Here is a 26,878-nt window from a genome sequence, read left to right on the forward strand (position 1 = left end):
CACGAACCCGTGTTCCCTGCATTGGCAGGCGGACTCTCAACCACTGCGCCACCAGGGAAGCTCTCTCTTTCTGTTTTGTAAATAAGTTCATTTGTATCTTTTTTTTTTTTTTTTTTAGATTCCACATGTAAGCAATATCATATGATATTGGTCTTTTCTCTGTCTGGCTTACTTCAGATAATCTCTAGGTCCATCCATGTAGCTGCAGGTGGCATTATTTCATTCTTTTTTATGGCTGAGTAGTATTCCACTGTGTGGGTATATGTGTATGTATGTAAATATACACACACACAGCCACACCACATCTAATTTGTCCATTCATCTGTCAAGGCACATTTAGGTTGCTTCCATGTCTTGGCTATTGTAAAGAGTGCTGCAGTGAATATTGGGGTGCATGTATCATTTCAAATTACAGTTTTGTCTGGATATATGCCCAGCAGTGGGATTGCAGGTAACTCTAGCTTTAAGGAACCCATACTGTTCTCCATAGTGGCTGTACCAATTTACATTCCCACCAACAGTGTAGGAGGGTTCCTTTTTTTCCACACCCTCTCCAGCATTTATTATTTGTAGACTTTTTGATGATGGCCATTCTGACTAGAGTGAGGTGATACCACATGGTGTTTTTTTTTTTTTTTTTTTTTTTTCTTTTTGTGGTATGCGGGCCTCTCACTGTTGTGGCCTCTCCCGTTGCGGAGCACAGGCTCCGGACGCGCAGGCCCAGCGGCCATGGCTCACGGGCCCAGCCGCTCCGCGGCATATGGGATCCTCCCAGACCGGGGCACGAACCCGTATCCCCTGCATCGGCAGGCAGACTCTCAACCACTGCACCACCAGGGAGGCCCCCACATGGTAGTTTTGATTTGCATTTCTCTAATAATAAGTGATGTTGAACATTTTTCATGTGCTTTTTGGCCATCTGTATGTCTTCTTTGGAGAAATGTCTATTTAGATCTTCTGCTTTTTTTTTTTTGAAAGAAAAAAGATGTTTAATTTTAGATTGTCTACTTAACAATTCAAACTTAGAAGTCAAACAAAACAATAAAAACAAGATACAAACTCTAAATATAAACCTAGATGGTTTTGAAAGGAAATATACCCAAATATCAGTAGTGATAATCTGAGTTTTGGGATTACAGTTGATTTTATTCTTTAAAAATATTCTATATTTTTAAAGACTCTATAAAAATTATATATTCTTTTATAACTAGAAAAAAACCCAATAAATTGTATTTTATCAAACAGTTTCTCTTTGAGTAAGCTTTTTAATGTTGACTTCTACCTCAATAAGTTTTAGGAAAACATGAAAAGACCTTTGGCCCTTTGTTCTTTTAGCTCTCCGCTAGGTGTTTTCACAAACTATATCTCATTTAATCCTCACAGCACCTTCATGAGATTCTTACTTCCCATTTTACAGATGAAAAATATGAGGCTCAGAGAGGTTAAGCAATATATCTAAGACCTTTCAGATAAGCAGTGATTCAGCTGCTCACTGGCTAGCTGGTAATTCCAGTCCAGATCTGTTGAACCTTGAAATTTATACACTGCTGAGTGTCACACTGCATACACTGCATACATTAAAATTTTGAATTTTGAAAGTGAAAATTATCAATCATGTTAATTAAAATAATCATTGCTATACTGAAGTCTATATGATTTGTGAATATTGTTTCCAAATATTCTTTTCACTTTCTTTTTTTTCACACACACACACTGTATTTATTTTTATCAGAGATAAATAAACTGACACCAAGCATTGTAAATGAATGACCACAACAAAAGCAACAATGATTACAATTACCAAACACGAAACACACTCATACTATGTCATAATATTGACATTCAGTCCAGTAATCCTCCACTGTAACAGCTCCTTTACTTTGCAGTGAAAATTGATTTGTATATTTTTTGTCTCTGAGTCCTTGTGGGATTTTTTTTTTTATTCAAACAGAAAGTCACAAAAATTATAATCATCCTCATCAGTTCACTCAGTCCCATGTAATTAATTTTTTTTATCTTGATCTTTTGTTAGCACTTTTATGAATTCATCAGTTTTCCATTAGAGTTCTGAAAATGCTTATTCATTCAGTTCAGCAGTATAGTCAGTTACCAGGAACCTGTACTTGTCAGTCTTTTGCATGAATTCCTTGAAGATGAAACCCTTTTATAGGAACATTTTTGCAAAAGCATCAGAGTATACCCAGAACTGTCTGTAAATGACAAAAGACTTAAAAATGACCATGGTTAAAGATTTGATGAAAGTTCATAATAATGCAGTTGACAAGGAAATTTAGTTATTTCTGAGATATACATTTTAAAGTAATAACTAGAATTATGACTTATAACATTATACCAGAACATATAAGATTCTTAGAAATTTCATGTAGTGTCTGAAACATTTATATTAACATATTTCCATGCAAATAACCCAAAGAAAGTTTAGTATTGTTTTTTGTTTGTTTGTTTGTTTTTTTATACAGCAGGTTCTTATTAGTCATCAATTTTATACACATAAATGTATACATGTTAATCCCAATTGCCCAATTCAGATCTTCTGCCTATTTTTTGATTGGGTTGTTTGTTTTTTTGTTATTGAGTTGTATGAGTTGTTTTTATATTTTGGAAATTGATCCTTTGTCCATCACATTGTTTGCAAATACTTTCTCCCATTCTATATGTTGTCTTTTGTTTACAGTTTCCTTTGCTGTGCAAAAGGTTTTAAGTTTAATTTTGTTCCATTCATTTATTTTTATTTCTGTTACTCTAGGAGATGAATCTGAAAAGATATTGCTGCGATTTATGTCAAAGAATGTTCTAATTTGACAGATTTAGAAATCAATGTATAGGGAGGGCTCTAAGGCTTAGGGTCCCAGTTTCACAATTCTGGTATATGTCCCTTAGTTTTGCTTCTGAATTCTTCGAATTGCTTGGTGATGAGTGCTTTAAGATCTCAGGGAAAAAAAATATTCTTTGCAGATTTAATGAAAACCCTATTTTAACATTGTCTGAAGATGTCTAAGTTGACTTGATAAATTGTGATATTTGCATTCTGATGCAAGGATGGGTCACCTCTGTAATTTCTGTATAATACTGTACTTTTATTTTTCCTTTTTTTCCTTTTTTTTTTTTTTTTTTTTTTTTTTTTTAGAGTTTTTATTTGGCTGCTACCTTAAAATACAAGCCCTAAAAATGCCAGCTTGTTTGGACTTAGAAGATGACCTGGATAAATGATAAAAATTAAGAAAGACATTTTGGTGAGTGAAACCTTATGTGAGAGTGAGTATGGCTCAGCTTAATTCCAAGCAGTGGAATGACACTACCAAAGTTACATTGCAAAAATTTTCTAAGTTTGAGTGCCTTCTGTTTCTCTGGGATTAAGACCTTGATCTCTTTTTTTTTTTTTTCTTTTCTCTCTCAGGGAGTCCATAGACCTCCCAAGAGGCACATCATAAGACTTAAATGCGTTTTAAATACCTGGTCTTCTCCAGCACTACACCAAACCCAGTGTAGTTTACTGGGGCCTAGTGTTCTATCAGTCAATCTTGTGAGTCATGATTTAATTAGAAATTGTAAACTGATGGCCTGTGGGCCATATGCAGCTGTAGTGTGTTTCATTTGGCCCATAGAGTATTTTCCAGAAATGTAAATCAATTTTAAAATTTGGAGATTTTACGAAATATATGGATTTTAGTCTATTCTTAAAATTCAGAATGTTAGTCCTGGGCCTGCACAACACCTTCTGTCCCTCCAGAAAGGAAGTAATAAAGTGGAACAGAGTAGCAGCTGCTGAACATAGATGGGTATGCAAGTTTCCTATTGCCCAAACCATTCATACAGTATGTGCAAATGCATTTAATATTCAGTGTTCTTCTCTTATTTACTTTATGTGCCTGACTCCTGTAGGTATATGAATTTGTGATTTCTGAAGTGCGTAATAGCGTCTTGTCTTTTTGCTCAAATGGCAGATAATCTGAATAGTCTGTGACAATCTTTTAACCATTATTCACATAGGAATCTGAATATATATAAATATACATATAAAATATATATTTAAATCAGAAAAGACTGGTGTAAGTAATTAAATATATGTAATATATATGATATAAATTTATATATTTATAAATATATATGTTCAAATATGTTTATTTTTAAAACATACTGTGATTTGGAAGATGTTCATAGATAAGCTTCTTAGCATTCCTGATGTCTGGCAGAGTTTTACCATGGAGCAGTACTATGTTTCTGATATGCTTGCTTTTTCCTTTTTTTTTTTTTTTTTTTTTGGCCACACCACATGGCATGTGGGATCTTCCCCCACCAGGGATTGAACCTGTGCCCCCTGCATTGGGAGCATGGAGTCTTAACCACTGGACCTCCAGGAAAGTCCTCTTTTTCCTTTTAAAAACAAACAAACAAACAATTAACTCTTTATTAAGATCAATTTCAAATATATGTAATTTATAGTACAAATAAAAATATAATGAACACCTGTATACTCATCACCTATAATTAGCCATTATTAACATTTTGTTATATTTGATTAATCTGTTTTTTCCTCAATTATTTTCAAGATTAAATTTCAGACATCATGACATTTTACCTCAAAATGCTTCCGTATGCATCTCTTGGGACTTCCCGGGCAGTCCAGTTGTTAAGACTCTGTGCTTCCATTGCAGGGGGCACGGGTTTGATCCCTGATTAGGGAACTGAGATCCCTCGTGCCATGTGGCGTGGCCAAAAAAATAAATAAATGCTTCAGTATGCATGTCTTAAGAGACAATAAGAACATTGTGGGCTTCCCTGGTGGCGCAGTGGTTGAGAGTCCGCCTGCCAATGCAGGGGACACGGGTTCGTGCCCCGGTCCGGGAAGATCCCACATGCTGCGGAGCGGCTGGGCCCGTGAGCCATGGCTGCTGAGCCTGCGCGTCCGGATCCTGTGCTCTGCAATGGGAGAGACCACAACAGTGAGAGACCCGCGTACTGCAAAAAAAAAAAAAAAAAGAACATTGTCCAAAAATAACCACAGCACCATTATTATCACACCTAGCAAAATTAGTAATAATTCCCTAATTATCCTAAAAATGTGCTTTGCATCTGTTTTTTTTTCAAACCAAGATCCAATAAAGTACTGTACATTGCATTTGATATTTAAAAAAAATATTTATTTATTTGGCTGCATTGGGTCTTAGTTGCGGCAGGTGAGCTCTTCGTTGTGGCATGGACTTCTCTCTAGTTGTGGCATGCGGGCTCCAGAGCGCGTGGGCTCAGTTGTTGCAGCACACACGTGCTCTCTATGGTGTGAGGGCTCTAGAGTGCACAGACTTAGTTGCCCTGCAGCATGTGGAATCTTAGTTCCCTGACCAGGGATCGAACCCGCATCCCCTGCATTGGAAGGTGGATTCTTCGACCACTGAACTACTAGAGAAGTCCCCATTGCACTTGATTTTTAAGGCTCTTAAGTCTCTTTTAATGTAGAACAGTTTTACCCACCCTTTTTTTCCCCTGTGACCACTGACTTATTGAAGAGGCCAAGCCAATTGTGCTGTAGAAATCCTACACTCTAGATTTGTCTAATTATTTCCTCATGGTGTTCTTTAACTTGTTCCTCTGTCTCCTGTTAAAAACTTGTTAGATTCAGGTTAAACATTTTGGCAGGAATATTTCATAGGTAATGCTGTGCACTTAATATTGTACATAATTTCTGGTTGTTTCTCTGTTAATGATGCTGAGGTGGATCATTGCGTTCAAGTGGTAGAAGTCAAGTCTTTCCATTGTGAAGTTACAGTTTTCCCTTTGCTAAGCAGCAGGTATCTGGGATGATACTTTGATATCGTGTAACTATCCAGAACTCTGTCAAATTTTCACATAGTGTTTTTTCCTTACTGATGATCCTTGCCTGAATTATTTTATTAGGGATTGCAAAACTGTGGGTTTTCTAATGATACCATCTTTTTATATTTAAGTTGGCATTCTTGCATAAAAAAAGCTTTCCTTTATCAACTGGCTCTTTGGCTCCTGAAATGATTTCATTTGAAAATCTTTTTCATTCTACCTTGGACAAGTAGAATAAATAATATGCTTGCTTTTAAAATTTCTCCTGAATATCATATTTGTTTTTAGATTCTTTATAAAAAATCAGAATAGCCCCAATAAGAAGTTAAATTAGTAGGTAATCTGGAAATTATGTGGGTGAGCAAGATAACTGGTGGTTAATCTTAGCAAACACAAAGAAATAGCACATGCTCATGATAGATGACCATAAATAAGCAAATGAGTTTCTAGTCACCTATACTCTTGGAGAGAGTTTTCACTGAACTACATTTTCACTCAAAGATTACTCCATTATTTTGATAATAAATCCTTAGAGTTTAAGTGGGCATTAATCTCAAAGAATATGTTATCTGGAAGAAGTTTCTTTTTTTTTTTTTTTTTTTTTGCTGTATGCGGGCCTCTCACTGTTGTGGCCTCTCCCGTTGCGGAGCACAGGCTCCGGATGCGCAGGCCCAGCGGCCATGGCTCACGGGCCCAGCCGCTCCGCGGCATATGGGATCCTCCCAGACCGGGGCACGAACCCGCATCCCCTGCATCGGCAGGCGGACTCTTAACCACTGCGCCACCAGGGAGGCCCGCTTTTTTTTTAATTTTTATAAATTTATTTATTTTTGGCTGCATTGGGTCTTCGTTGCTGCACGCGGGCTTTCTCTAGTTGCGGTGAGCAGGGGCTACTCTTCGTTGCAGTGCATGGGCTTCTCATTGCAGTGGCTTTTCTTGTTGCGGAGAACGGGCTCTAGGGTGTGTGGGCTTCAGTAGTTGTGGCTTGCAGGCTCTAGAGCACAAACTCGGTAGTTGTGGTGCACGGGCTTAGTTGCTCCACATGGGCTTAGTTGCTCTGCGGCATGTGGGATCTTCCCGGACCAGGGCTTGAACCCATGTCCTCTGCATTGGCAGGCAGATTCTTAATGATTGTGCCACCAGGGAAGCCCGGAAGAAGTTTCTTTAAAAAATTTTTTTTGTAGGGAAGGCCAGTAATTTTTTTCATAGACTGACTTTCTATTTCTTGTTTTTTTTTTTTAAGCACCTGTATAATGCCCATAGTACTGTTAAACTGATAATTCCTGAATTTGAATTAGCTGACTTCTTGTCTACCAGTTGAGGGTTTTCCATATCTGAATACACAGACTTCGTGGCATGACCAACAACCTCTTCAGAAGACTATCAAAGTGCAGGTTTTTTAGTTGGTTTTCTCCTTTCCAGTTAAAGGTTCTTTTGGAAAACATGTCTTAAATTTTAAATTCCCGTCTTGCAGTTGTTTCAACTTTGGAACAGCTGTTAAATAGCTACAGTTTTTCAGGCATTTTCAGCAATCAGACTTCTTTCTGCTGGGCAGCAGGGGGTTTTTGTTTTTGTTTTTGGCCTCACCACGCAGCATGCAGGATCTTAGTTCCCCGACCAGGGATTGAACCTGTTCCCCCTGCAGTGGAAGTGCGGAGCACTAACCACTGGACCGCCAGGGAAATTCCAAGCAGCAGCTTTTAAGCCCTAAAAATCTTTTTTAGTTTTGTTTATTTACCTCTAAAGTTCTTTAATATCTGTAAAATGTAGATGGCAGTTGACTAATGGCAATGGTATTTATAAAGGATTTTCTGAAAGCTGTTTTTTCTTTATTTTTTTAAAGCTTTCCTTTTTAAAAATTGAATTGTATACTTTTTTTTTTTTCCTAAATTTTGGCTGTTTTGGGTCTTTGTTGCTGCGCATGGTCTTTCTCTAGTTGCAGCGAGCAGGGGCTACCCTTCGTTGTGGTGCAGGGGCTTCTCATTGTGGTTGCTTCTCTTGTTGCAGAGCCTGGGCTCTAGGCGCGCGGGCTTCAGTAGTTGTGGCACACAGGCTTAGTTGTTCCGTGGCATGTGGGATCTTCCCGGACCAGGGCTCGAACCCATGTCCCCTGCATTGGCAGACTGGTTCTTAACCACTGTGCCACCAGGGAAGTCCTGAATGCTGTTTTTTCTTAACCATCCAAATTACACTGTTCCTTTATAACACTGATGGTACTAGGAAAGGTTAAAATTGCCAGACTATAAGACGCTCTGCTCAAATGTAAAAGTTTTTTTCCATATTTATTTACAACAGAGGAATTTTCCCCCTTAAAATTGCTTAGGTTTGGTTTTTGAAAAGCCTTTGCTCTTGAAGTTTAGTGATTATTTTAAAAAGAAAAGTTAAACAGTTTTAAAAAGTTGATACTTTTATTCTATTTATGCAAGTAGTATAACCATATTACAGCATATTTAGCTTTGCATTTTCCTAATGACTTACAGCGTTTTTGGAAAATAGGAAAAAAAAATTTACCAACAATCTTACCAACCTAGCACAATCACTATTTGCATTTTAGTGGGTTTATTTTCAGTCCTCTTTTTCTTATCAATCTTAAAAAAAAAAAAGCTGTAATTATGCTTTGTATAGGGAATTTTTTTAAAATTAGAAGATTTGTGTGAGGTCCTTATGTTTCTGTACCATTCTTGCTTCACACAAGTGCTGAAAATTAATGTTCATTCATTCACTTTTGGGTTAAGAATGTGATCATCAATCTCAAAGATAATGGAGGAAATGGCCACATGGTGTGGTCTTTAATATTTGTGTACTCTTTGGTAGGCAACATAACTGAAAACAGCAGAAAATGTGACTTCCCTAGACCTAAAAGTTAAAAAGTAATTTAGTTCTGTCCTAGACATAGTTCTTTGCCTCTGTAAATATGTGTTAACCACTTATTTTCCTTTTGCAAAAGTATTTTAAAATTTTTGTGTCTTTGTTTTGTTTCTGAATCATTATTTTCAGCTATGTGACTATTAATAATCCTTTAAAAGTTGTTTTAAATGGTCCTCATGAAAGACTTTAGGATTTTAGGTAGTGCTGCAGATGCTCTTAGTTAGGTCAAGTTGTCCTTTGCAGGTTAAAGCAGAGGGCTTTAGAAACCTTGGCTGCTCTGAAGCTTTTGTTAGGACAGGAGTAAGGGGAGTCTTGGCGTCAACCCCAGTCTTGCTCTATGGGGGTCAACCAAAAGGCTTATATGAATTAATTCTCAGAAAATACCTATTTTATTTTCTTGTGATCCTTAGTTCCCTTCTGCCCCTATTCTAGGCTGACAAAATAAAAGGAATTTTATTTAAAAGTGGTATATTTTTATTTCTGGTATCTTTAAGAACTATTATAGAATATCTTAATTAAACTAGCTTATCCTCTCTGTAATTTCTTAATTTTTATAGTACTTCCTTATTACTTGGAAGTAAATAAATTATAGTTTTCATAGAACTATAATTATACATTGTTGACTGTGTAATTATGCATTGTAATGCTTTTTGTATCTTCTGTTTTCAAAGGTTTTTTTATTGTCCACTTGGCATATGCTTCTGGAATAATATTCACCATGGTTTTGGATGACCTTCCAAACTTAGAAGACATCTATACTTCCTTGTGTTCATCAACAGTGGAGGACTCAGAGATGGATTTTGACTCTGGACTAGAAGATGATGACTCAAAAAGTGATAGTATTTTGGAGGATTCCACAATCTTTGTGGCCTTCAAAGGAAATATAGATGATAAAGACTTCAAATGGAAATTGGACACAATATTGGAGAACGTGCCCAATTTGTTACACATGGGTAATTTGCTTTATTTTTCCTTCTTGTTACTCTTTGAATTGTCCTTCTATGGTTATCTCGAGTTTTACAAAGTACAACTGTGGTTGTACTAGGTTGAAAGGCTGATTTTAATTGCAAAGTTGGAATTTTAGGATTTTTTTTAAATAGAAATGCTGTTGTATTTTTTTAAGTACATGGAGTAACTGAACATAACAAAGCATTACTTAGCATAGTAATCCTTAAATTATCTGTTCTAATGGATAGGAGTAATTCTATCTAATTTTAGCTCTCTGGTCTTTAGTTTCCTTACCTATAAAATGAAGAAGTAAGACTGGATCTTTGAGGTGACTTAAAACTTACAAAAATCTTTTACTCCATGGTTCTACTTAAAATGAACTTGAAATTTGTTCTTTTAAATTTTAGGTCAGAGGTTAACCAATAGCCTGCTGTGTGTATCCATGTGCAGCCATGTGTTATGGTCCACTTTAGTTTTTGGGTTTTGTTTTTTTTTTTAATGTTTGAATTTCATTGCCACTGCTTTAAAAAATGAGATATTTTACATTAAAATTCAGATTTTAGATTTGTCTTTAAACAGGAAAGGTCAGATAACATTGAGCTCTCCTATCCCAGGTGGTGCTGAGTAGCAGCTGCCACTGAAGGCAGGCCTTCCCCTCACGACAGTCCCATCTGTCCTCTTCACACATTTAGATAACCTGTAGTGGTCTTGTGGGAAGTTGTGCTTGTCAACTTTGGTTTAGATGTTCTCCATATTTTCTGGGTAGCACAGTTATTTAATCCCTTCAGACATAGTACAAAGCCTAGATTTTATCCTTTTATCACAAATCTTGATTTGATTCAGTGCTAACCAACTTCTTTAGGTTTTTGGGGTCTTATTCATTAGAATTGATGTCAGGAGGAGAGCTGTCTTTTTTTCCAAAGGTCTTTCTTTTACTATGTTATATAAGACTTCTCTATAGTTCTGGATTATTTAACATAGTATTAGAGACTTCTATGGTGAAAGTTGTAATTATCACCATAATCATGTCATAATATATCATATCTTAAGGGCTAGCTGCACCTGAAATTGTTCATTGCTCATTGCTCTTTTTTTAAAAAATATTTATTTGGCTGTGTTGGGTCTTAGTTGAGGCACGTGAGATCTTCGTTGTGGCATGTGGAATCTTTCATTGTGGCACACAGACTCTTCATTGCAGCACGTGGGCTTCTCTCTAGTTTTGGCGCTTGGGCTCTAGAGCTCGCAGGCTCAGTAGTTGCGGCACTCAGGCTGTCTAGTTGTGGGGCGCAGGCTCCAGATCGCACGGGCTCAGTAGTTGCAGCGCACGAGCTTAGTTGCCCCACAGCATTTGGGATCTTAGTTCCCCAGCCAGTGATCAAACCTGCGTCCCCTGCATTGGAAGGCGGATTCTTAACCACTGGACCACCAGGGAAGTCCTGCTCATTGCTCTTAATTATCCACATTTTTTTCTTGTTTTTAAATTGCTGAATTAGTTTATTAATGGCTTTTAAATAAATTAGCAGACTCAGACTTACGGTTATCAGTTACAGTCTTGATCCAAAAAGTATTTTAAGTCAGATGTTCTCAAATACGATGGAAGTTAAAAATTTTGATAGGGCTTCCCTGGTGGCGCAGTGGTTGAGAGTCCGCCTGCCGATGCAGAGGACACAGGTTCATGCCCCGGTCTGGGAAGATCCCACATGCCGCGGAGCGGCTGGGCCCGTGAGCCATGGCCGCTGAGCCTGCGCGTCCGGAGCCTGTGCTCCGCAATGGGAGAGGCCACAGCAGTGAGAGGCCTGCGTACCGCAAAAAAAAAAAAAAAAAAAAAAAAATTTTGATAAAATGTAACTGTTACAGTTAAAGATTTTTCTGCAGGTTTATCACAAGTAGATAATGTCATAAGCAAATTTAACGTTTGTCTAGACCACGTAAATATAAGATTCCAGTACTGTTCAGACTGGGAAGAAGCCCTGAAGCATCTATACTCTGTGGTACCAGGATCTCAAGCTCCCTGCCTTTTGCTGTTTGGATGCATAAATATCATGGAAAGAAAAATGACCTGAAAAGCGGAGCTGGATTCTGATGCCATGATGCTGCTAGGTAGCCACTGGATTCTGAGCAAATCTCTTAGACTTTCTGGGCTTCAGTTTCCTCACCTATAAAATAGACTTAAACTAAATATTTCATAATCCTTCCTAAAGCTCTGTGATTGTACTAACCTTCTGCTCTTAGCAAATGATCTCTTTTTTCCACATAAGAACAAGTAGACTCCATGTCTGGATAAATGTATAACGCATAATGGTTTTGGAGGTGGCAGTGGCTTTAGGCAACATGTAGGCACTTTCCTGTATCCATATATATTTCTTATTTTGAGAATAGATATTCCTGTATGACTATTTTCTCAATACTGGAATGTATAATTGAATGGAGGATACAAGAGATTTAATGTAGCTGAGTTTATAACAAAAGAGAAAATTATTTTGTATGGGGTTGTTGGGGAAAAAATGTTTTTTTATTATCTAACTGGACCTGGGATTTGCTTTCCAACTGTGAAATATAATTACAGAAAACATTACCTCCTCAATTAGTTTAACTTTTGCATCTTAATTTAAAAACATGTTCTAAAGTTTGCATTGACTTTTCAGATTTGCTGAAATATAATGTTTTCATATCCTAACTGAAATGTAGTTGTCAAATTTATGTTGCTTTTCTCCTCAGTTTGGTATGCTTCAGTGGAAATTGTTTAAAGTAGAAAAAGATTAAAAATGAGAGACATAAAGAATCAAGATTTAAGCCTTCCTTAAATTGAAGCATTTATAGGATATTGGAAGAAATGTTTGCTCCCTCTATGAATATCTTTCACAGAGATGCCCAGTGAAAATTTAAATATGAGTATTAAAATTTCAATTGTTTCATTTGAAGAAGTAAAATTGCTTAACATTTTATAAGTGAATCTACTATTTTCCTTTTTAGTGCTCTTTCTTTAAACAAGTTTAGTGAATTATAGCTACAGATTCCCTAATATCTTACAATTGGCGTATCTGCCAGTTAAATTTTTATAAAATTTCACTTGAAATTTGAAACTTGAATATTCTTAGCTTCTCAGTTCATATACATTGAACTGAGTCCAGAAGTAGACCTTATTCTATTAATTTAAACTTGTCTCTCCCTTCTCTCTTATGTTCCTTACTCCATCGTACTGCTTTCCATTTATTTAGTGCCTATGGTGTGTCAGATCCTGTGCTAGATTTTTGGCATATTATTATCTCATTTAACACTCACAGTCTCATGAAGTAGTTTTTTCATGGTTTTAGAGACGAGAAAGAAGTTTCAGAAATGTGAAGTAACTTGTTCATGGTCACCCAGGTGCTAAGTGGTACAGCTGGGATTAAATTTAAAGTCTGGGCTTCCCTGGTGGCACAGTGGTTAAGAATCCGCCTGCCAATGCAGGGGACACGGGTTTGAGCCCTGGTCCGGGAAGATCCCACATGCCGCGGAGCAACTAAGCCTGCGTGCCACAACTACTGAGCTTGAACTCTAGAGCCCGCGAGCCACAACTACTGAAGCCCGTGTGCCTAGAGCCCGTGCTCCACAACGAAGAGTAGCCCCCACTCACTGCAACCAGAGAGAGCCTGCACGCAGCAACGAAGACCCAAAGCAGCCAAAAATTAATAAATAGATGGATGGGTAAATAAATAAATAAAACAAATAAATTTATAAAAAAACAAAACAATAATAATAATAAAGTCTATCTGATACCAAAGCTTAAACTCTCTCAGCTACTCCATGCTGGTATTCTACCTTGTTCTTTTACTTTGTTGTTGTTGTTCATTCCATGTCTTCTGATGGCTAAAAGATTACTAATATTATTCTCTTTCTTTCACGACCAAGAATCCAGCAAGCTAAAGGTACAGAAGGTAGAGCCCTGGAACAGCGTGCGTGTGACATTCAACATACCCCGGGAAGCAGCGGAGCGGCTACGGATCCTGGCTCAGAGCAACAACCAGCAGCTTCGGGATCTGGGAATTCTCTCCGTTCAGATTGAAGGTGCATGTCTGGACCCAGATTATAGGAACAGTAGAATATAGCATGTGCTGCTTTGTCTGTTCCTCTCACGTTGAATTCAGAATGCCAAATAACTCATGTCACCTGTGCTTTACATTGCAGCATCTTAAGATAAAGAGGAATTGAGGCTCTGGTTGCGTCCTGACGCTTCAGCATCCACAGCCTCAGACTCCATTTCCTTGCCTGATGTTGGCTGTCATTCTGTCAGACTTTGATTTTACTGGTACCCTAACCAAGGACTGATTTGTCTTTTAAAGAATATCTAATTTCAGTTGCTTCCTTCCACCCAATAAGCCTTACTTAGTATTTATTTATCTAACAGAGACTAGGAGGCCCTGAACAATCCTTTTGTAGCAGTATTCATTTTTCAGATGCTTTTGACAGAATGATCTTTTAAAAATGAAAATATGGGGCTTCCCTGGTGGCGCAGTGGTTGAGAGTCTGCCTGCCGATGCAGGGGACCCGGGTTTGTGCCCCGGTCCGGGAAGATCCCACATACCGCGGAGCGGCTGGGTCTGTGAGCATGGCTGCTGAGCCTGCGCGTCCGGAGCCTGTGCTCCGCAACGGGAGAGGCTGCAACAGTAAATAATAATAATAAATAAATAAATAAAAATGAAAATATGGAGTATACACACACACACACACAGCTTAAAACCCTGCTGTGGCTTGCTATTCACAGAATAATGACCAAACTCCTTATCGTGACCTCAGGCTTTGCATGGTCTGACCTCTACCTTTCTCATCTAGCCTTATCTTTTACAACTCTCCTCCTTCTTCTTTGCTATCTATTCTAGCCTCCTCAGCTTTCTGTTAGGTTTCTTGAATATGCATTTCTTCTTCCTGCCAGGAGTCCTTTGCATTGATGTCTTCTCTATATGGATATTGTTCCCTACCATTCCCCTTTCCCTTAGTTATACCTACTCAGCCTTCAAGTATCAGCTTAAATCTTTTTTTTTTCCCAGCTTAAATCTTGAGGAGGTGTTTTCTGAGCTCCTTGACTAAGTCAGAGTCTTTTGTCATGTACTCTTACAAAAGTCTGGTTTTTTTCTCCCTCAGATCATTTTCTCACACTTTGATTAAATCAGTTATTTGATGATTGTTTTGTTCCCCCATGGACTGCAAGCTCCAGTAGGGGCAGGGACCATATCTTGTTTTGCTCATTGTTGAATCTTTGCTTGCCTGTACATGTCAAGTTCTTTAATAAACATATGTTGAATGAAAGCAAGGGAAGCACATATATAATAGTAACACTTTGGTTCAGCCCTCAGAATAAATGATAAATAAAATATGGTCTTTGTCATTATAAACTCAAAAGGAGCTCATGACCTTGATGAGGGAGACAAACCTGAGAGATGTAAGTACCAGGTATGGGGAAGCACAAAGGAGATTCTATCTTTTGGTACCCAATGAACTAAAACCTTCTTTTCCCCTCCTGCGTTGATGTAAACAAGGTGGCAACCAGTGAGTGATTCCAGCCTTCTCTTGCCCTGGTGGGCCAAGCCCTCCTGACCCTGTGCTTGCATAGGACCTAAATGCTCCATTGAACCTCAGTAAATGAAAGGTCAACATATTGTATGTAGGAGTGAGACACATTTTATGCAGTTAAGATTGTAGGTTGCTATGCCCCAGAAGGGGCGATATCAACAAACAGATTATTTAGAGAGATTATTCAGAGATATATAGATTGAGAAGTAGGGTAAATTCCATAATTTGATAAACAAGGAAATAGTGGCTTAAACAATAACCAGTTTGTTTCAAAAAATGTTGGATTGTCTAAAAGGATTCAGAAAAGTAAAATTGATTCACAGCAATATATTGTATGTAAGATGAACTTTTGTGTGTGTGTGTGTGGTACGTGGGCCTCTCACTGTTGTGGCCTCTCCCGTTATGGAGCACAGGCTCCAGACGCGCAGGCTCAGCGGCCATGGCTCACGGGCCCAGCCGCTCCGTGGCATGTGGGATCCTCCCGGACTGGGGCATGAACCCGCGTCCCCTGCATCGGCAGGTGGACTACCAACCACTGTGCCACCAGGGAAGCCCTAGGATGAACTTTTGGGAAGAGTAGAAGTCAAATAACTATTGGTAATAACACTATATAGGCTGTTTATGCTTTATAAGCACAAAAGCACATGTATTTTTTATAAGAAACATGTAAGCAGTTTCTTAAAAACCCCAAACATTTTACAGTCTCTCTTACCTATTTACCTGAATTAAAAGGGCTTTGTGGTAGTGTTTTCCTCTGGAGAAAGGAAACACCAGTTTCTTCTCTTAATCATACCTACTTCCTACAGATTCTTAAAAGGGTAAAATGCTGATTCCCCTTTATCATTACAGCCACAAATTAAAATACAAGTACCAGCAAGGAAGCCAAATAGATAACATATATTACAAGAAATTATGCAATTTACATATGGCAGTGATTATCACATTACAGAAAAGAGTTCTTTAACTTTTAGGGTACACATATGTGTCCCAGGTGATCTCCTTTTCTCTTTCCACACTCCCTGGGAATTCAGGCAGGAGTGAAAGTGGTGGCAATAGCTGTTGCTTTCGTGAAACTGGTGATGGGGCTGATGCCTTTTAAGTTGTAAGAGAAGGTATTGCCACTGTCGTGGTGTCTGCTGCAGGGCTGGAGGGACAGGTTGTTTCTCCCAACAGACTGTTCTCCATTGAAGAATACTCCCCGTACCCTTCTTTTGAGTTTTGGCCAGGGAGTTGGGGAGATGTCTTTTTTGAGGACATTGTGTGACTTCTCTGTAAATTCATTCTGATTTAAAGCAGGAGTCTGTGTCAAGGGCCAGGGAATAAATTTTTTGGCTCTGTGAGCCAGAAGATCTCTGTCAAGACAACTCAGCTCTACAGTAGTAGTGCAAAAATAGCCATAGGCAATATGTAAATGAATGAATGTGCTGTGTTCCAATAACGCTTATTTAAATAAACAGGCAGCAGGCTAGATTTGACCCACAGGCCATAGTTTGCCAACCCCCACCAGCAAGTTGGAGAGCCAGTAGTGTTCTCTACGTGTGTTTCCTTGACAACAGTTAGCTTACGTGCAGGTGGCAAATAGGAGAATAACAGTAGTATAGTGTGGAAATTGTGTTTCATTCATATGTGATTTTTTTTCCCCCTGGGCAAGGGGAGTTAGATTAGTAGCAATAGAAGGGTTAATTGTCCACAAGAAAAGCCAAAAAGCCTTTAGATCTGTTGCTACATAGGTGGGAGTCCTTTCAGCTTTATTTCAGGAAAATTAAGGATGAGAAGTTACACTCAGCTACCTTCCCCAGAAGTATACCCTCAGCATTGCACGGCTCATTTCAGTTTCTCCTGTGCCCACCTTAATGGTCTCCACTGGCTCAAAGCTCCACTGCATCTACATTATTTCCCACCTTTAACCAGTCATTTTCATTCTACTGTTTTGGGGTATGTTGCCTACACCAATTTTTGTTTTTATTAGCGCTCTGGTTACAAAGCCGCATGGGTTTTGAGTTTGCCTCAACACTGTTTTTCCAATAAAACCTATTATTTTCAGTGTGAGATTTTTATAGACTGCGAGGTTTTCAAGGAATTCATTTATCATATAGAAAAATGTCTATGTTTCTTTGTAAGGTTAAAATAAGATGACTATTCATCATATAGCCAGTAAATAGCTAATGAGTGCCTGTACCAGGCACTGTTCAGTGTTTAAAGGATATAATTAAGGTGGCCATATAATTTATCATCTAAATTAGGAAATTGAGAGTAAAGGGGGTTACTGTTAATAACTATTAATTAACTGTTAATAACTATAAGTGAATGAATAAGTAACTGTTGATACATGGGATGTGCTCTGAAGAAGTAACAAGATGTTCTGGTAAGGGTGACCTCACCTTAGATTAGAAGATTGGAGAAGGCCTTTTGGGGCATGTGACACTTAAGATTACATTGCAAATTGAGAAGTTGGTTTATGTGAAGGGTGCGGGAGAACTGTTCTAGGCAGAGAGAACAACACGTGCAAAGGCCTTGAGGTGAGAAGTGGGTTTGTGTGCCTAAGAAAGTAAAAAAAATGCCACTGAGGCTGAATCCTTGTTATTGAAGGAGAAAGTAGTGTGAGTTGAGGTTAGAGAGAAAGGCAAGGACCACGTCTGGGCTGTCAGTAGCAGCCACAAGCCATTTACATGATCTGATGTCCATTTCAAGAACAATACTCTTTCTACCTAGAATGTCTTAGCAAGTTTAGTGTATTAATAGTTCTTTCCCTTTAGTGGAAACCCTCAAGATCTTTATTCTCTTTTCTCTTTTCTTCCTGACTCCCATAGGCAACTTAGAACATCTTGTAGCCCCTGGTGATTGGTCACTTATTGGTAGTATATTTGTTCCCTATTACCAAGCTACCTGCCCGGTTAAAATACTTAATATTTTATCTATTTATCTAGCTGACCTAGATCAGTGACAAGACAGAGGAAACTGCTGTGCCCTCATTGGCTTCCTTCTTTATCATCTTGCTCTGTAAAACATTAAGTTAAGGAACAAGGTGAACACACCCTTTCAAATTTTCAGCCATAGGCTAGCTATACTTTTATCTGCCCACAAGGTGGTGCTGTCTTCCAGAGTAACAGTAGTCGAAGTTTGGGATTAAGCACAAGGAAGCATGCCAAAACTTGTTTCAGAGACCTTTTTGTCAAGTGAGATTTAAATTGCCTGTAACTTTAGAGTCTACTCAATTGGAACACTTCTAGTGACATTACCTACCAGGCTGTTGTGAGGTTCAAATGAGATGCAATTTTGTAAGCATTAAAAACCCTATACAAAATGTTGGTCTTTATCGTAAGATGTCTCAGAGGTAGATTAGTAGCAACCTGTCTACTCTTCATTGCATGAATTTCTCTGCTGCATATCTATTTATACTGCAGTCATTGAAAGGGAAATGGTATTTTGCTTACAAATATCACAATGTCCCCATGCCATCATATGTTCTTTCTCCATTAACCTACTTGTATTTCTTATTTCTGATCATAAATTCTCAAAAGGTAATCTAGGATTTTGAGACTTTCTGAGAATATTTTCTTCCTACACACACGCATTCAAGGTAAGTTGGTTGAAAATAAATATTCAGAGTTCCAAGCTCTCTGCTGATGCCATACATCATTAACGATTGTCCGTCTGCTGTATTGTGAGAATTGGTTATGTTCTCCCTGTGCTTCATGTAAGTGAACCTGCTCAGGTGAGGTTGAAGAAAGACCTGTATAGTATTGAACTCACCCTTTTTGTGGTGGTAAACTTACCGTAATTCTTCAAAAACACATAAAACTAAAGCTCTCGGATATCTATTTTTAAATGAAATTTGCATCTTATTCTGATGATTTCCTTTTTTAACCTACCTATCATTTTCAGGGGAAGGTGCTATCAACCTTGCTTTGGCTCAGAACCGAAGCCAAGATGTGAGAATGAATGGACCCGTGGGAGCTGGAAATTCAGTTAGGATAGAGGCGGGATTTCCCATGGCAGGTGGTCCAGGTGAGATCTACTCAATTGTATGACATTTTACTAGTTTCCTTTTTTGGCTTTATTTGCTAGTGTATGATCATTTGGGTCCTGCAAGATAGTTGGGGGTTCCTGACACATTTCTGTTTATTGGTTCAGGAAAGCAAGACGTGAATCTAGACTCTCAGGAGGCTAGAATCACAAAGTATGGAGCATATACAGTCTTTGTGATCTTTTGGGCTTATGCTTAAAGGTAGGTGAGCCCTGAACCATGCAGCAAACATTTATTGAGTTTTCATTGTATGACAGGACCTATGCTAAGTTTTGAAAGTAGAACTGAATAAAACATCTTCTACCCTCAGGGTGTTTATAGCATAGTGTAGCTTTCCAACTCCCACCTTTCTCTGTGACTGAGAATCTGTGAGCTGAGAGTTCTTGCATGCTTATGTGTAATCTGCAGAAGCATGTGGGAGAATGTTGTGTTTTTATCTATTTAGAATTTGAGAGAGTTATAAATTTTTTGCTAACTTTTTAGCAGTCCTGAAATTTCTTAGGGATTGAACGCAATATTCTGTGAGTCACAGAATATTAGAATTGAGTTGGCTCTCTCATTTGAAGTTGAGGAACCTGTGGAGTTCACAGAAAGGAAGCAATTTGCCCTGGGTCAAGTAGCAGTGGGCTAATATCACAGCTCTAACTCCCCAGGTCACTGCTATTTTCACAACACTAGTGGCTTTCAGACTTTTCTGCTGCAGGATCTTTTATTCAAATAAGCCAGAAAAGCACAGCTGCTATGGTTGAAGGAGAGTAAGTACCTGAAACTATACCCAGTCATTCACCTCCCCATCTACCACTGTAGCTCTTGAAGAAATGCAGCAGAATAGAGAAGCTCAGTTTATAAAGCCATTTTTCTGAACTGTAGCTGAAGACTTGGCCATATAGAATTGGAACTAGGTTTTTATCCTGGCACTGCCATTTAGTGTTTACCTCAAGCTAGTCACTGTAACTCTCCAGGCAACAGTTTCTTCACCTATAAAATGAGATAGTAATGCCTATAATCTTTTGAGCTCATGCTTGAAGATGGATGAGCCCTGAGCCATATAGCAAACATTTACTGAGTTCCTGTTATGTGTCAGGGCCTGTGTTGTTGGGCTGTTTGGGAGTACTATATAGTAAATGTAAAATACCCAACCTGGAACCTATAGTAGGGAGTTAAAAGATACAGTTCTCCATAGAAGTCTGAGCATTTGGTGTTAAGGCAGCTTGATGAGAGGTTATAAGTGACGCTATTGCCACTACTGAAGAACCAGGGCCAGAAGAAGAGTGGGCAGAGTTTAGCCAAGTTGCATATAGTTAGTGAAAGACTAGACCTAGGATGAGACTCAGGAAATCTGGGTTCTGGTCTCAATTTCTGGCCAGATGTCTTAATATTTACTAGCCTTAGTTAGCTGTAAACATATTTAATTATGTCCTAGAAACGATGTTATAGATCTCTTCCAGCCTTAAAACATTAGGACTCTTAAAACAGTATCAACACACTAATTGCAAGCTCTCCTAGTATCTGGCAAATAGCAGGCATATTTACTAAGCATCTCTGAGAAGTGAGTGTAAATTTTAGTGATGTGTAGGTAGTTCATTATCAACATAGGAAACTTAAAAGCTTTAGGTTGAAATTAGGTTAGACTGGTATTTAATGAAGGACACTGTGGTAATATATACAGTATAAAGTTTCAGGAAAAATCAATTAGTAATGATCTGTAGTCACAGTAACATTTTAACCCCTAGATGTCTTTCTTTACTGCCAAGCATACTTTAAGAATGTTTTTTCTCTGTTGTCCATTGGGATAGTGGATGCAAACAAAATTTAACATTTGGTTAAACTAAACAGAAATTTTTCAAGAGAAAGAGACCTTAACTAGCCTCTAAAACAATAATAAATAACTCTGGAATTGTGTATCTAGAATGTCTTACACTAAATTATTCTTAATGCCATTTTCTTCTCTTAACATTGGCAACAGAAAGTTGACTGATAAGCAGGAGTCTTTTGTAATGAAAACCAAATCAGTGGCCTATTTTCTTTTCATAGCCTCATAGAATCCCAAGATTAGTGATTATACCATACTAGTCATTTAGTCATGCGTCACTACTGATGTTTTGAACCCATAATTCTTTCCTGTGGGGAGCTGTTCTATGCACTGTAGGATGTTCAGCAGCATCCGTGGCCTCCTATCAGGTGCCAGTAGCACCACGACCTTTTTCCCCCAGTTGTTCCAACCAAAACTGTCTCCAGACATTTCCAAATACCCCTTAGGGGATGAAATTGCCCCCCCCCCATTGTGAATCATGGCTCTAGTCCAGATTCCCACATAGTGCTGGAATGTATTCTATAGTATCTCTACTAAGCATGTAGCCAGCATGCACTTAAACATTTCTGAGGATAGGAAGCTGATCGTAGACTAAGAAAACCTGTTTCTTCTTATCTCCTAAGAACTTTCTGTCTAATTACCATCTTTGAAAAATGGGGTGGGGTTCCTCAGAAACAAATCCATTTTTTTATTAATTAATTTTTTTATATACAGCAGGTTCTTATTAGTTATCTATTTTTTTTATACAGCAGGTTCATATTAGTCATCAATTTTATACACATCAGTGTATACATGTCAATCCCAATCTCCCAGTTCATCACACCTCCACCCCCACCCCCCTGCCGCTTTCCCGCCTTGGTGTCCATACATTTGTTCTCTACATCTGTGTCTCAGTTTCTGCCCTGCAAACCGGTAGAAACAAATCCATTTTTTTTTTTTTTTTTTTTTTTTTGCGGTATGCGGGCCTCTCACTGCTGTGGCCTCTCCCGTTGCGGAGCACAGGCTCCGGACGCGCAGGCCCAGCGGCCATGGCTCACGGGCCCAGCCGCTCCACGGCATATGGGATCCTCCCAGACCGGGGCACGAACCCGTATCCCCTGCATCGGCAGGCGGACTCTCAACCACTGCGCCACCAGGGAGGCCCAACAAATCCATTTTTAACAGATAAACATTTACCTAATTGCCCTCTCCCAACTACAAAACACCTGAAAATGCTGGTTGAAATATAACATTTAATGCACAGCTGAGCTTGTAAGACAGTAAGGGAAATCCTCAGGGCAAGAAAGAAGTCAAAGAAGAAATTTGAATAGCAGTAAACAAATGAGGAGATGCTGCAGGGGCTAAGAAATTTGAGTTTTAATGGCCAAGAGGGATAAAATTTGAAGCCTTGCCTTGGGTCCACATAAAGAAGTTAGAATTAGGAATCCTTCATGAAGCCAGGATTTTCAGTAAAAGGTAGATTAGAAAACTTTCACTCTCTGGCACAAGGAGACAAATGCAAAACTTGTCTCTCTTGGTCTGGGCTCTAGCTGAGGAGTGGGAGAAAAGGTTGTTGTAGAACTGTCTTCTCTATCCTTATACATGTTGGACATTTAATGTATTATTGAAATGACCCAGGTACAGCTAAACTAAGTTATTAAGTGGTCCTAAAGTGGTAATAATCGTTGAAGCTCTCACTCAAAACCATTGCAGATTTCTTATAAAGCCTACTCCAAATTCATAAAATTTAGAGTCCCTCCCTCCAGAATTCTAGATAATAGGAATATCAGCATGTTTAAAATTATGAAAATTCTAAGAAGAGGACAAGACGCTATCAAAACACAAAGAGAATTTGGGGGAAAAACAGAACTTATAGAAATTTAAAAATTATTGAAGTGAATAACTTATTCAGCAAATTAGACACAGCTGAATTGGAAGGTGAGTTTGAAGAAATTACCCAGAATACAGCAGACAATAAATTAAGAGATGGAAATATGAAAGAGGTCAAGAGAAGTGAAGGATAAAATGAAAAAGTTGAATATATATCTGAAAAGAGTTCCAGAAGAAGATAAAGAAATTGAGGAGGGACAATAGTGAAAGAGAGAATGGCTGAAATTTTTCCAGAATTGATGAAAGACATGAGTCCTCAGATTCAGAAGTCCAGTAATTCTGAGCCCTACAAATAAAAATAAATTCACATCTAGACACAAAATTGTAAAACTACAGAGCATGATAAACAAAGAGAATGTTAAAAGCAACTCAAAATCAAAGACCAGTTATTTATAAAGGGAAGATTATCAGACCCACAGCTGATTTCTCAGTGGCAACATTGGAAGCCATGAAACATTAGAATAATATTTTCAAAGTGATGAGAAAATTATTAACAGCCCAGAATTTTAAACAAAGCTATAGTATCAAGAGTAGTATGAATTAAAGACCTTTTTAAAGAGACTAAGAGAATTTACCATTAACAGACCCTTGCTAATTGAACTGCCCAAGGATGTACTTCAGGAAGAAGAAAATTGAACCTAAGATGGAAGAAATAAGAGCTAAGAAGGAATGGTGAGCTAAATAATTGGTAAACATGGGGTAAATCTAAATAAGCGTTGACTTATTTAGTAATGATGATCATATATGGTCTTTAGACATTAAGTCAGATATGTCTGTTGACATTTAAAAAATATCACTAAAATAATAGAGTGTATAGCTTCTAAACTAGTAGTGGGGGGGGTAGAGAGGAAAGGCATGATGAAAAAAATCAATACGATAAAATTCAGGAAAAGTAGGAAAACAGCATAGAAAAAGAAGGGTAAAAAGCAGTGGTATCATAAAATGATAAACCAAAATATACCAGTAATTAACAATAAATGCAAATGGATTATAAGCACTGATAAAAAGAAAGTGATTAATAGATTGAATAATAATCTCAGATTTAGTTATGTGCTCTTACAGGAATGATATAAAACATAAGGTCTCAGTTCATAGTTAAAAGGATAGAGAAAAATAGAGAATCCAGATGAATATTAACCAAGAAAAAGGAGTATAACAATATTTTTATCAGATAAAAATCATTACTGAGGATAAAAAGAACCACCATATAATATAAAAGGAAGAATTCAGGAAGATAGCTAAACTTTTGTGTTCTTAATAACCTAGGCTCAAAATATGTGAGGCAAAAATGGTCCGAATTCATATAGATAGCAAATCCTAGGGGAGATTTTAACACACCTGGGTTAGTAATTGATGGATTGAGCAAAAACTAGTAAGGATAAAGAAAGCTTGAATAATATAATTAGAATAGTTTGATATAATGGATATATTCAGAAACCATACACTAATAATTCAAGAATTCTTAATCTTTACAAGAGTAACATTTATATAAATTGACCATGTGTTATTCCCACAGCAGGTTTCAGTAAATACCAAATGTTGATAACACACAGATCATTTTCTCTGACCACAGTGCAATTAAGTCAAGTCAGTGGCCAAAAAAAAAGAAGCAGAAGAAGAAGAAAAAAAAAAACCTGACCAACTAAAATATCCCGTATTTTTAGAAATTTTAAAATATGTTCTAAATACCCAGTGATTTTTTAAAAAGCAATCATGATGGACATTAGAAAATATTTAGAAGGGAATAATGAGAATGGTACATATCAAAACTTGTGAGATGTAGACAGTACAGCATTTGGAAGAAAATTTGAGCCCTCAGATACTTATATTAGAGCAGAACATCAACTGAAAATTAACAGGCCAAATGTCTGACTTAAGAATTGAGAAAAGGAACAGCAAAGTAATAATTTAGGAGGAAGGAAATAATAAAGGTAAGAGCAGAGATAAGTAAAGTATGAATTAAAAAACCCAATGGAACAGAGCAGCAAAACCAAAAGATATTTCTTTGAAAAGACAACTAACATTGATGATCCTGGTAAGACAAATAAAAAAGAAAGAGGCACAAGCAATGTCAGGAAAGAAAAAAAGCATACGCTTTAAAGGGTGTATTTTTTTTTTTTTTTTTTTTTTATGGCTGTGTTGGCTCTTCGTTTCTGTGCGAGGGCTTTCTCTAGTTGCGGCAAGTGGGGTCCACTCCTCATCGCGGTGCGCAGGCCTCTCACTATCGCTGCCTCTCTTGTTGCGGAGCACAGGCTCCAGACGCGCAGGCTCAGTAATTGTGGCTCACGGGGCTAGTTGCTCCGCGGCATGTGGGATCTTCCCAGACCAGGGCTCGAACCTGTGTCCCCTGCATTGGCAGGCAGATTCTCAACCACTGCGCCACCAGGGAAGCCCTAAAGGGTGTATTTTATAGTATGTGAATTATATCTTAATTGTAAAAAATATTTATTTGTTTGTTTTCCTTATTATTTTTCACTGTGTCGGGTCTTAGTTGCGGCACACGGGATCTTTGTTGAGGCATACAGGATCTTTTTTTTTTTTTTCCCATTACGGCACGCAGTCTGCTCGGGTTTCTCTCTAGTTGCGGCACGCAGGCTTCTCTCTAGTTGTGGCGTGTGGGTTTTCTCTCTATAGTTGTGGCGTGCGGGCTTCAGAGCCTATGGGCTCTGTAGTTTGCCACACATGGGCTCTCTCGTTGAGGCGTACGAGCTCAGTAGTTGTGGCATGCAGGCTTAATTGCCCTGCGGCATGTGGGATCTTAGTTCCCCAACCAGGGATCGAACCCACGTCCCCTGCATTGGGAGGCAGATTCTTTACCACTGGACCACCAGGGGAATCCCTTAATTTTAAAAAAGAATGGAAAAAAGAGTATTCCATGAATAACTTTATGCTAATAAATTTGAAAGCACTGGCAAAGAAACAGTTTTCTGGAAAATATAATTTAAAACTGACTTAATAAGGTGTATCAAATGAAAAATCTATAAGTACTTAAGAAATTGAAATAATCTGTCTCCCTATGAATCAGTATAACCACAGGCTCAGATGATTTTACAGGTGAGTTTTACTAAATATTTAAAAGACAGATACACATATTCTTTCAGAGCATAGAAAAAGAGGAAAGATGCTTTCCAGCTCATTTTGAAGTTGTTTTAATCTTGATGCTAAAATTAAAGGACAGGAAGAGAGGATAATTATAGGCTATTTTCACTTACGAGCACAGATGCTAAATCCTAGAAAGTCTAATAGTATCAGAAATTAGAGGGACTTCCCTGGCAGTCCAGTGGTTAAGACTTCACCTTCCAATGCAGGGGGTGCGGGTTCCATCTCTGGTCAGGGAGCTAAGATCCCATTTGCCTCATGACCAAAAAACCAAAGCATAAAACAGAAGCAATATTGTAACAAATTCAATAAAGACTTTAAAAGTGGTCCACATCAAAAAAATCTTTAGGGACTTCCCTGGTGGTGCAGTGGTTAAGAATCTGCCTTCCAGTGCAGGGGACACGGGTTCGACCCCTGGTCCAGGAAGATCCCACATGCCACGGAGCAACTGAGCCTGTGCACCACAACTACTGAAGCCCACGCACTTAGAGCCCATGCTCCGCAGCAAGAGAAGCCACCGCAATGAGAAACCTGTGCACCGCAATGAAGAGTAGCCCCCACTCGCTGCAACTAGAGAAAGCCTGTGCACAGCAACGAAGACCCAAATCAGCCAAAAATAAATAAACAAACAAATAAATAAGTAAAATACTTGAAAAACAATCTTCAAAATATTTTTTAAAAATAAAAAGAAATTAGAAAGATGTGGAGCAAGAGGAGTTCTCAGACTGCTAGTAAGATTATAAAACTGGCGTAACCACTTTTGAGTGCAGTTTACCAATATCTAGTAAAATTGAAGGTGCTTATACTTCAAAACCTAGCAATTTTAAGTATATAGTCTAAAGACACTCTTACATGTCTGTGGAATACAGGAC

At 38.2% G+C, this 26,878-nt stretch overlaps 1 protein-coding gene across 8 annotated transcripts in view; it reads left to right on the plus strand.

Moving 5' to 3' along the window:
* The window catches only part of NCOA6 (nuclear receptor coactivator 6), a 110,002-nt gene that overhangs the window by 46,514 nt on the left and 36,610 nt on the right, over window positions 1-26,878 (plus strand). For 5 of the 8 annotated variants that reach the window (XM_060120325.1, XM_060120329.1, XM_060120330.1 and 2 more), the window contains 4 exons: window positions 3,149-3,254; window positions 9,372-9,653; window positions 13,540-13,695; window positions 19,084-19,206. In XM_060120325.1, coding sequence (XP_059976308.1) covers window positions 9,419-9,653; window positions 13,540-13,695; window positions 19,084-19,206 — 514 coding nt within the window. In that variant the 5' untranslated portion in view covers window positions 3,149-3,254; window positions 9,372-9,418. Of the gene's footprint in view, window positions 1-3,148; window positions 3,255-9,371; window positions 9,654-13,539; window positions 13,696-19,083; window positions 19,207-23,500; window positions 23,580-26,878 lie in introns of those variants that run through there. The other 3 variants (XM_060120327.1, XM_060120328.1, XM_060120333.1) reach the window with 2 other exon arrangements.

This window comes from Mesoplodon densirostris, chromosome 16, assembly GCF_025265405.1.
Source record: "Mesoplodon densirostris isolate mMesDen1 chromosome 16, mMesDen1 primary haplotype, whole genome shotgun sequence".
Taxonomy (NCBI): domain Eukaryota; kingdom Metazoa; phylum Chordata; class Mammalia; order Artiodactyla; family Ziphiidae; genus Mesoplodon; species Mesoplodon densirostris.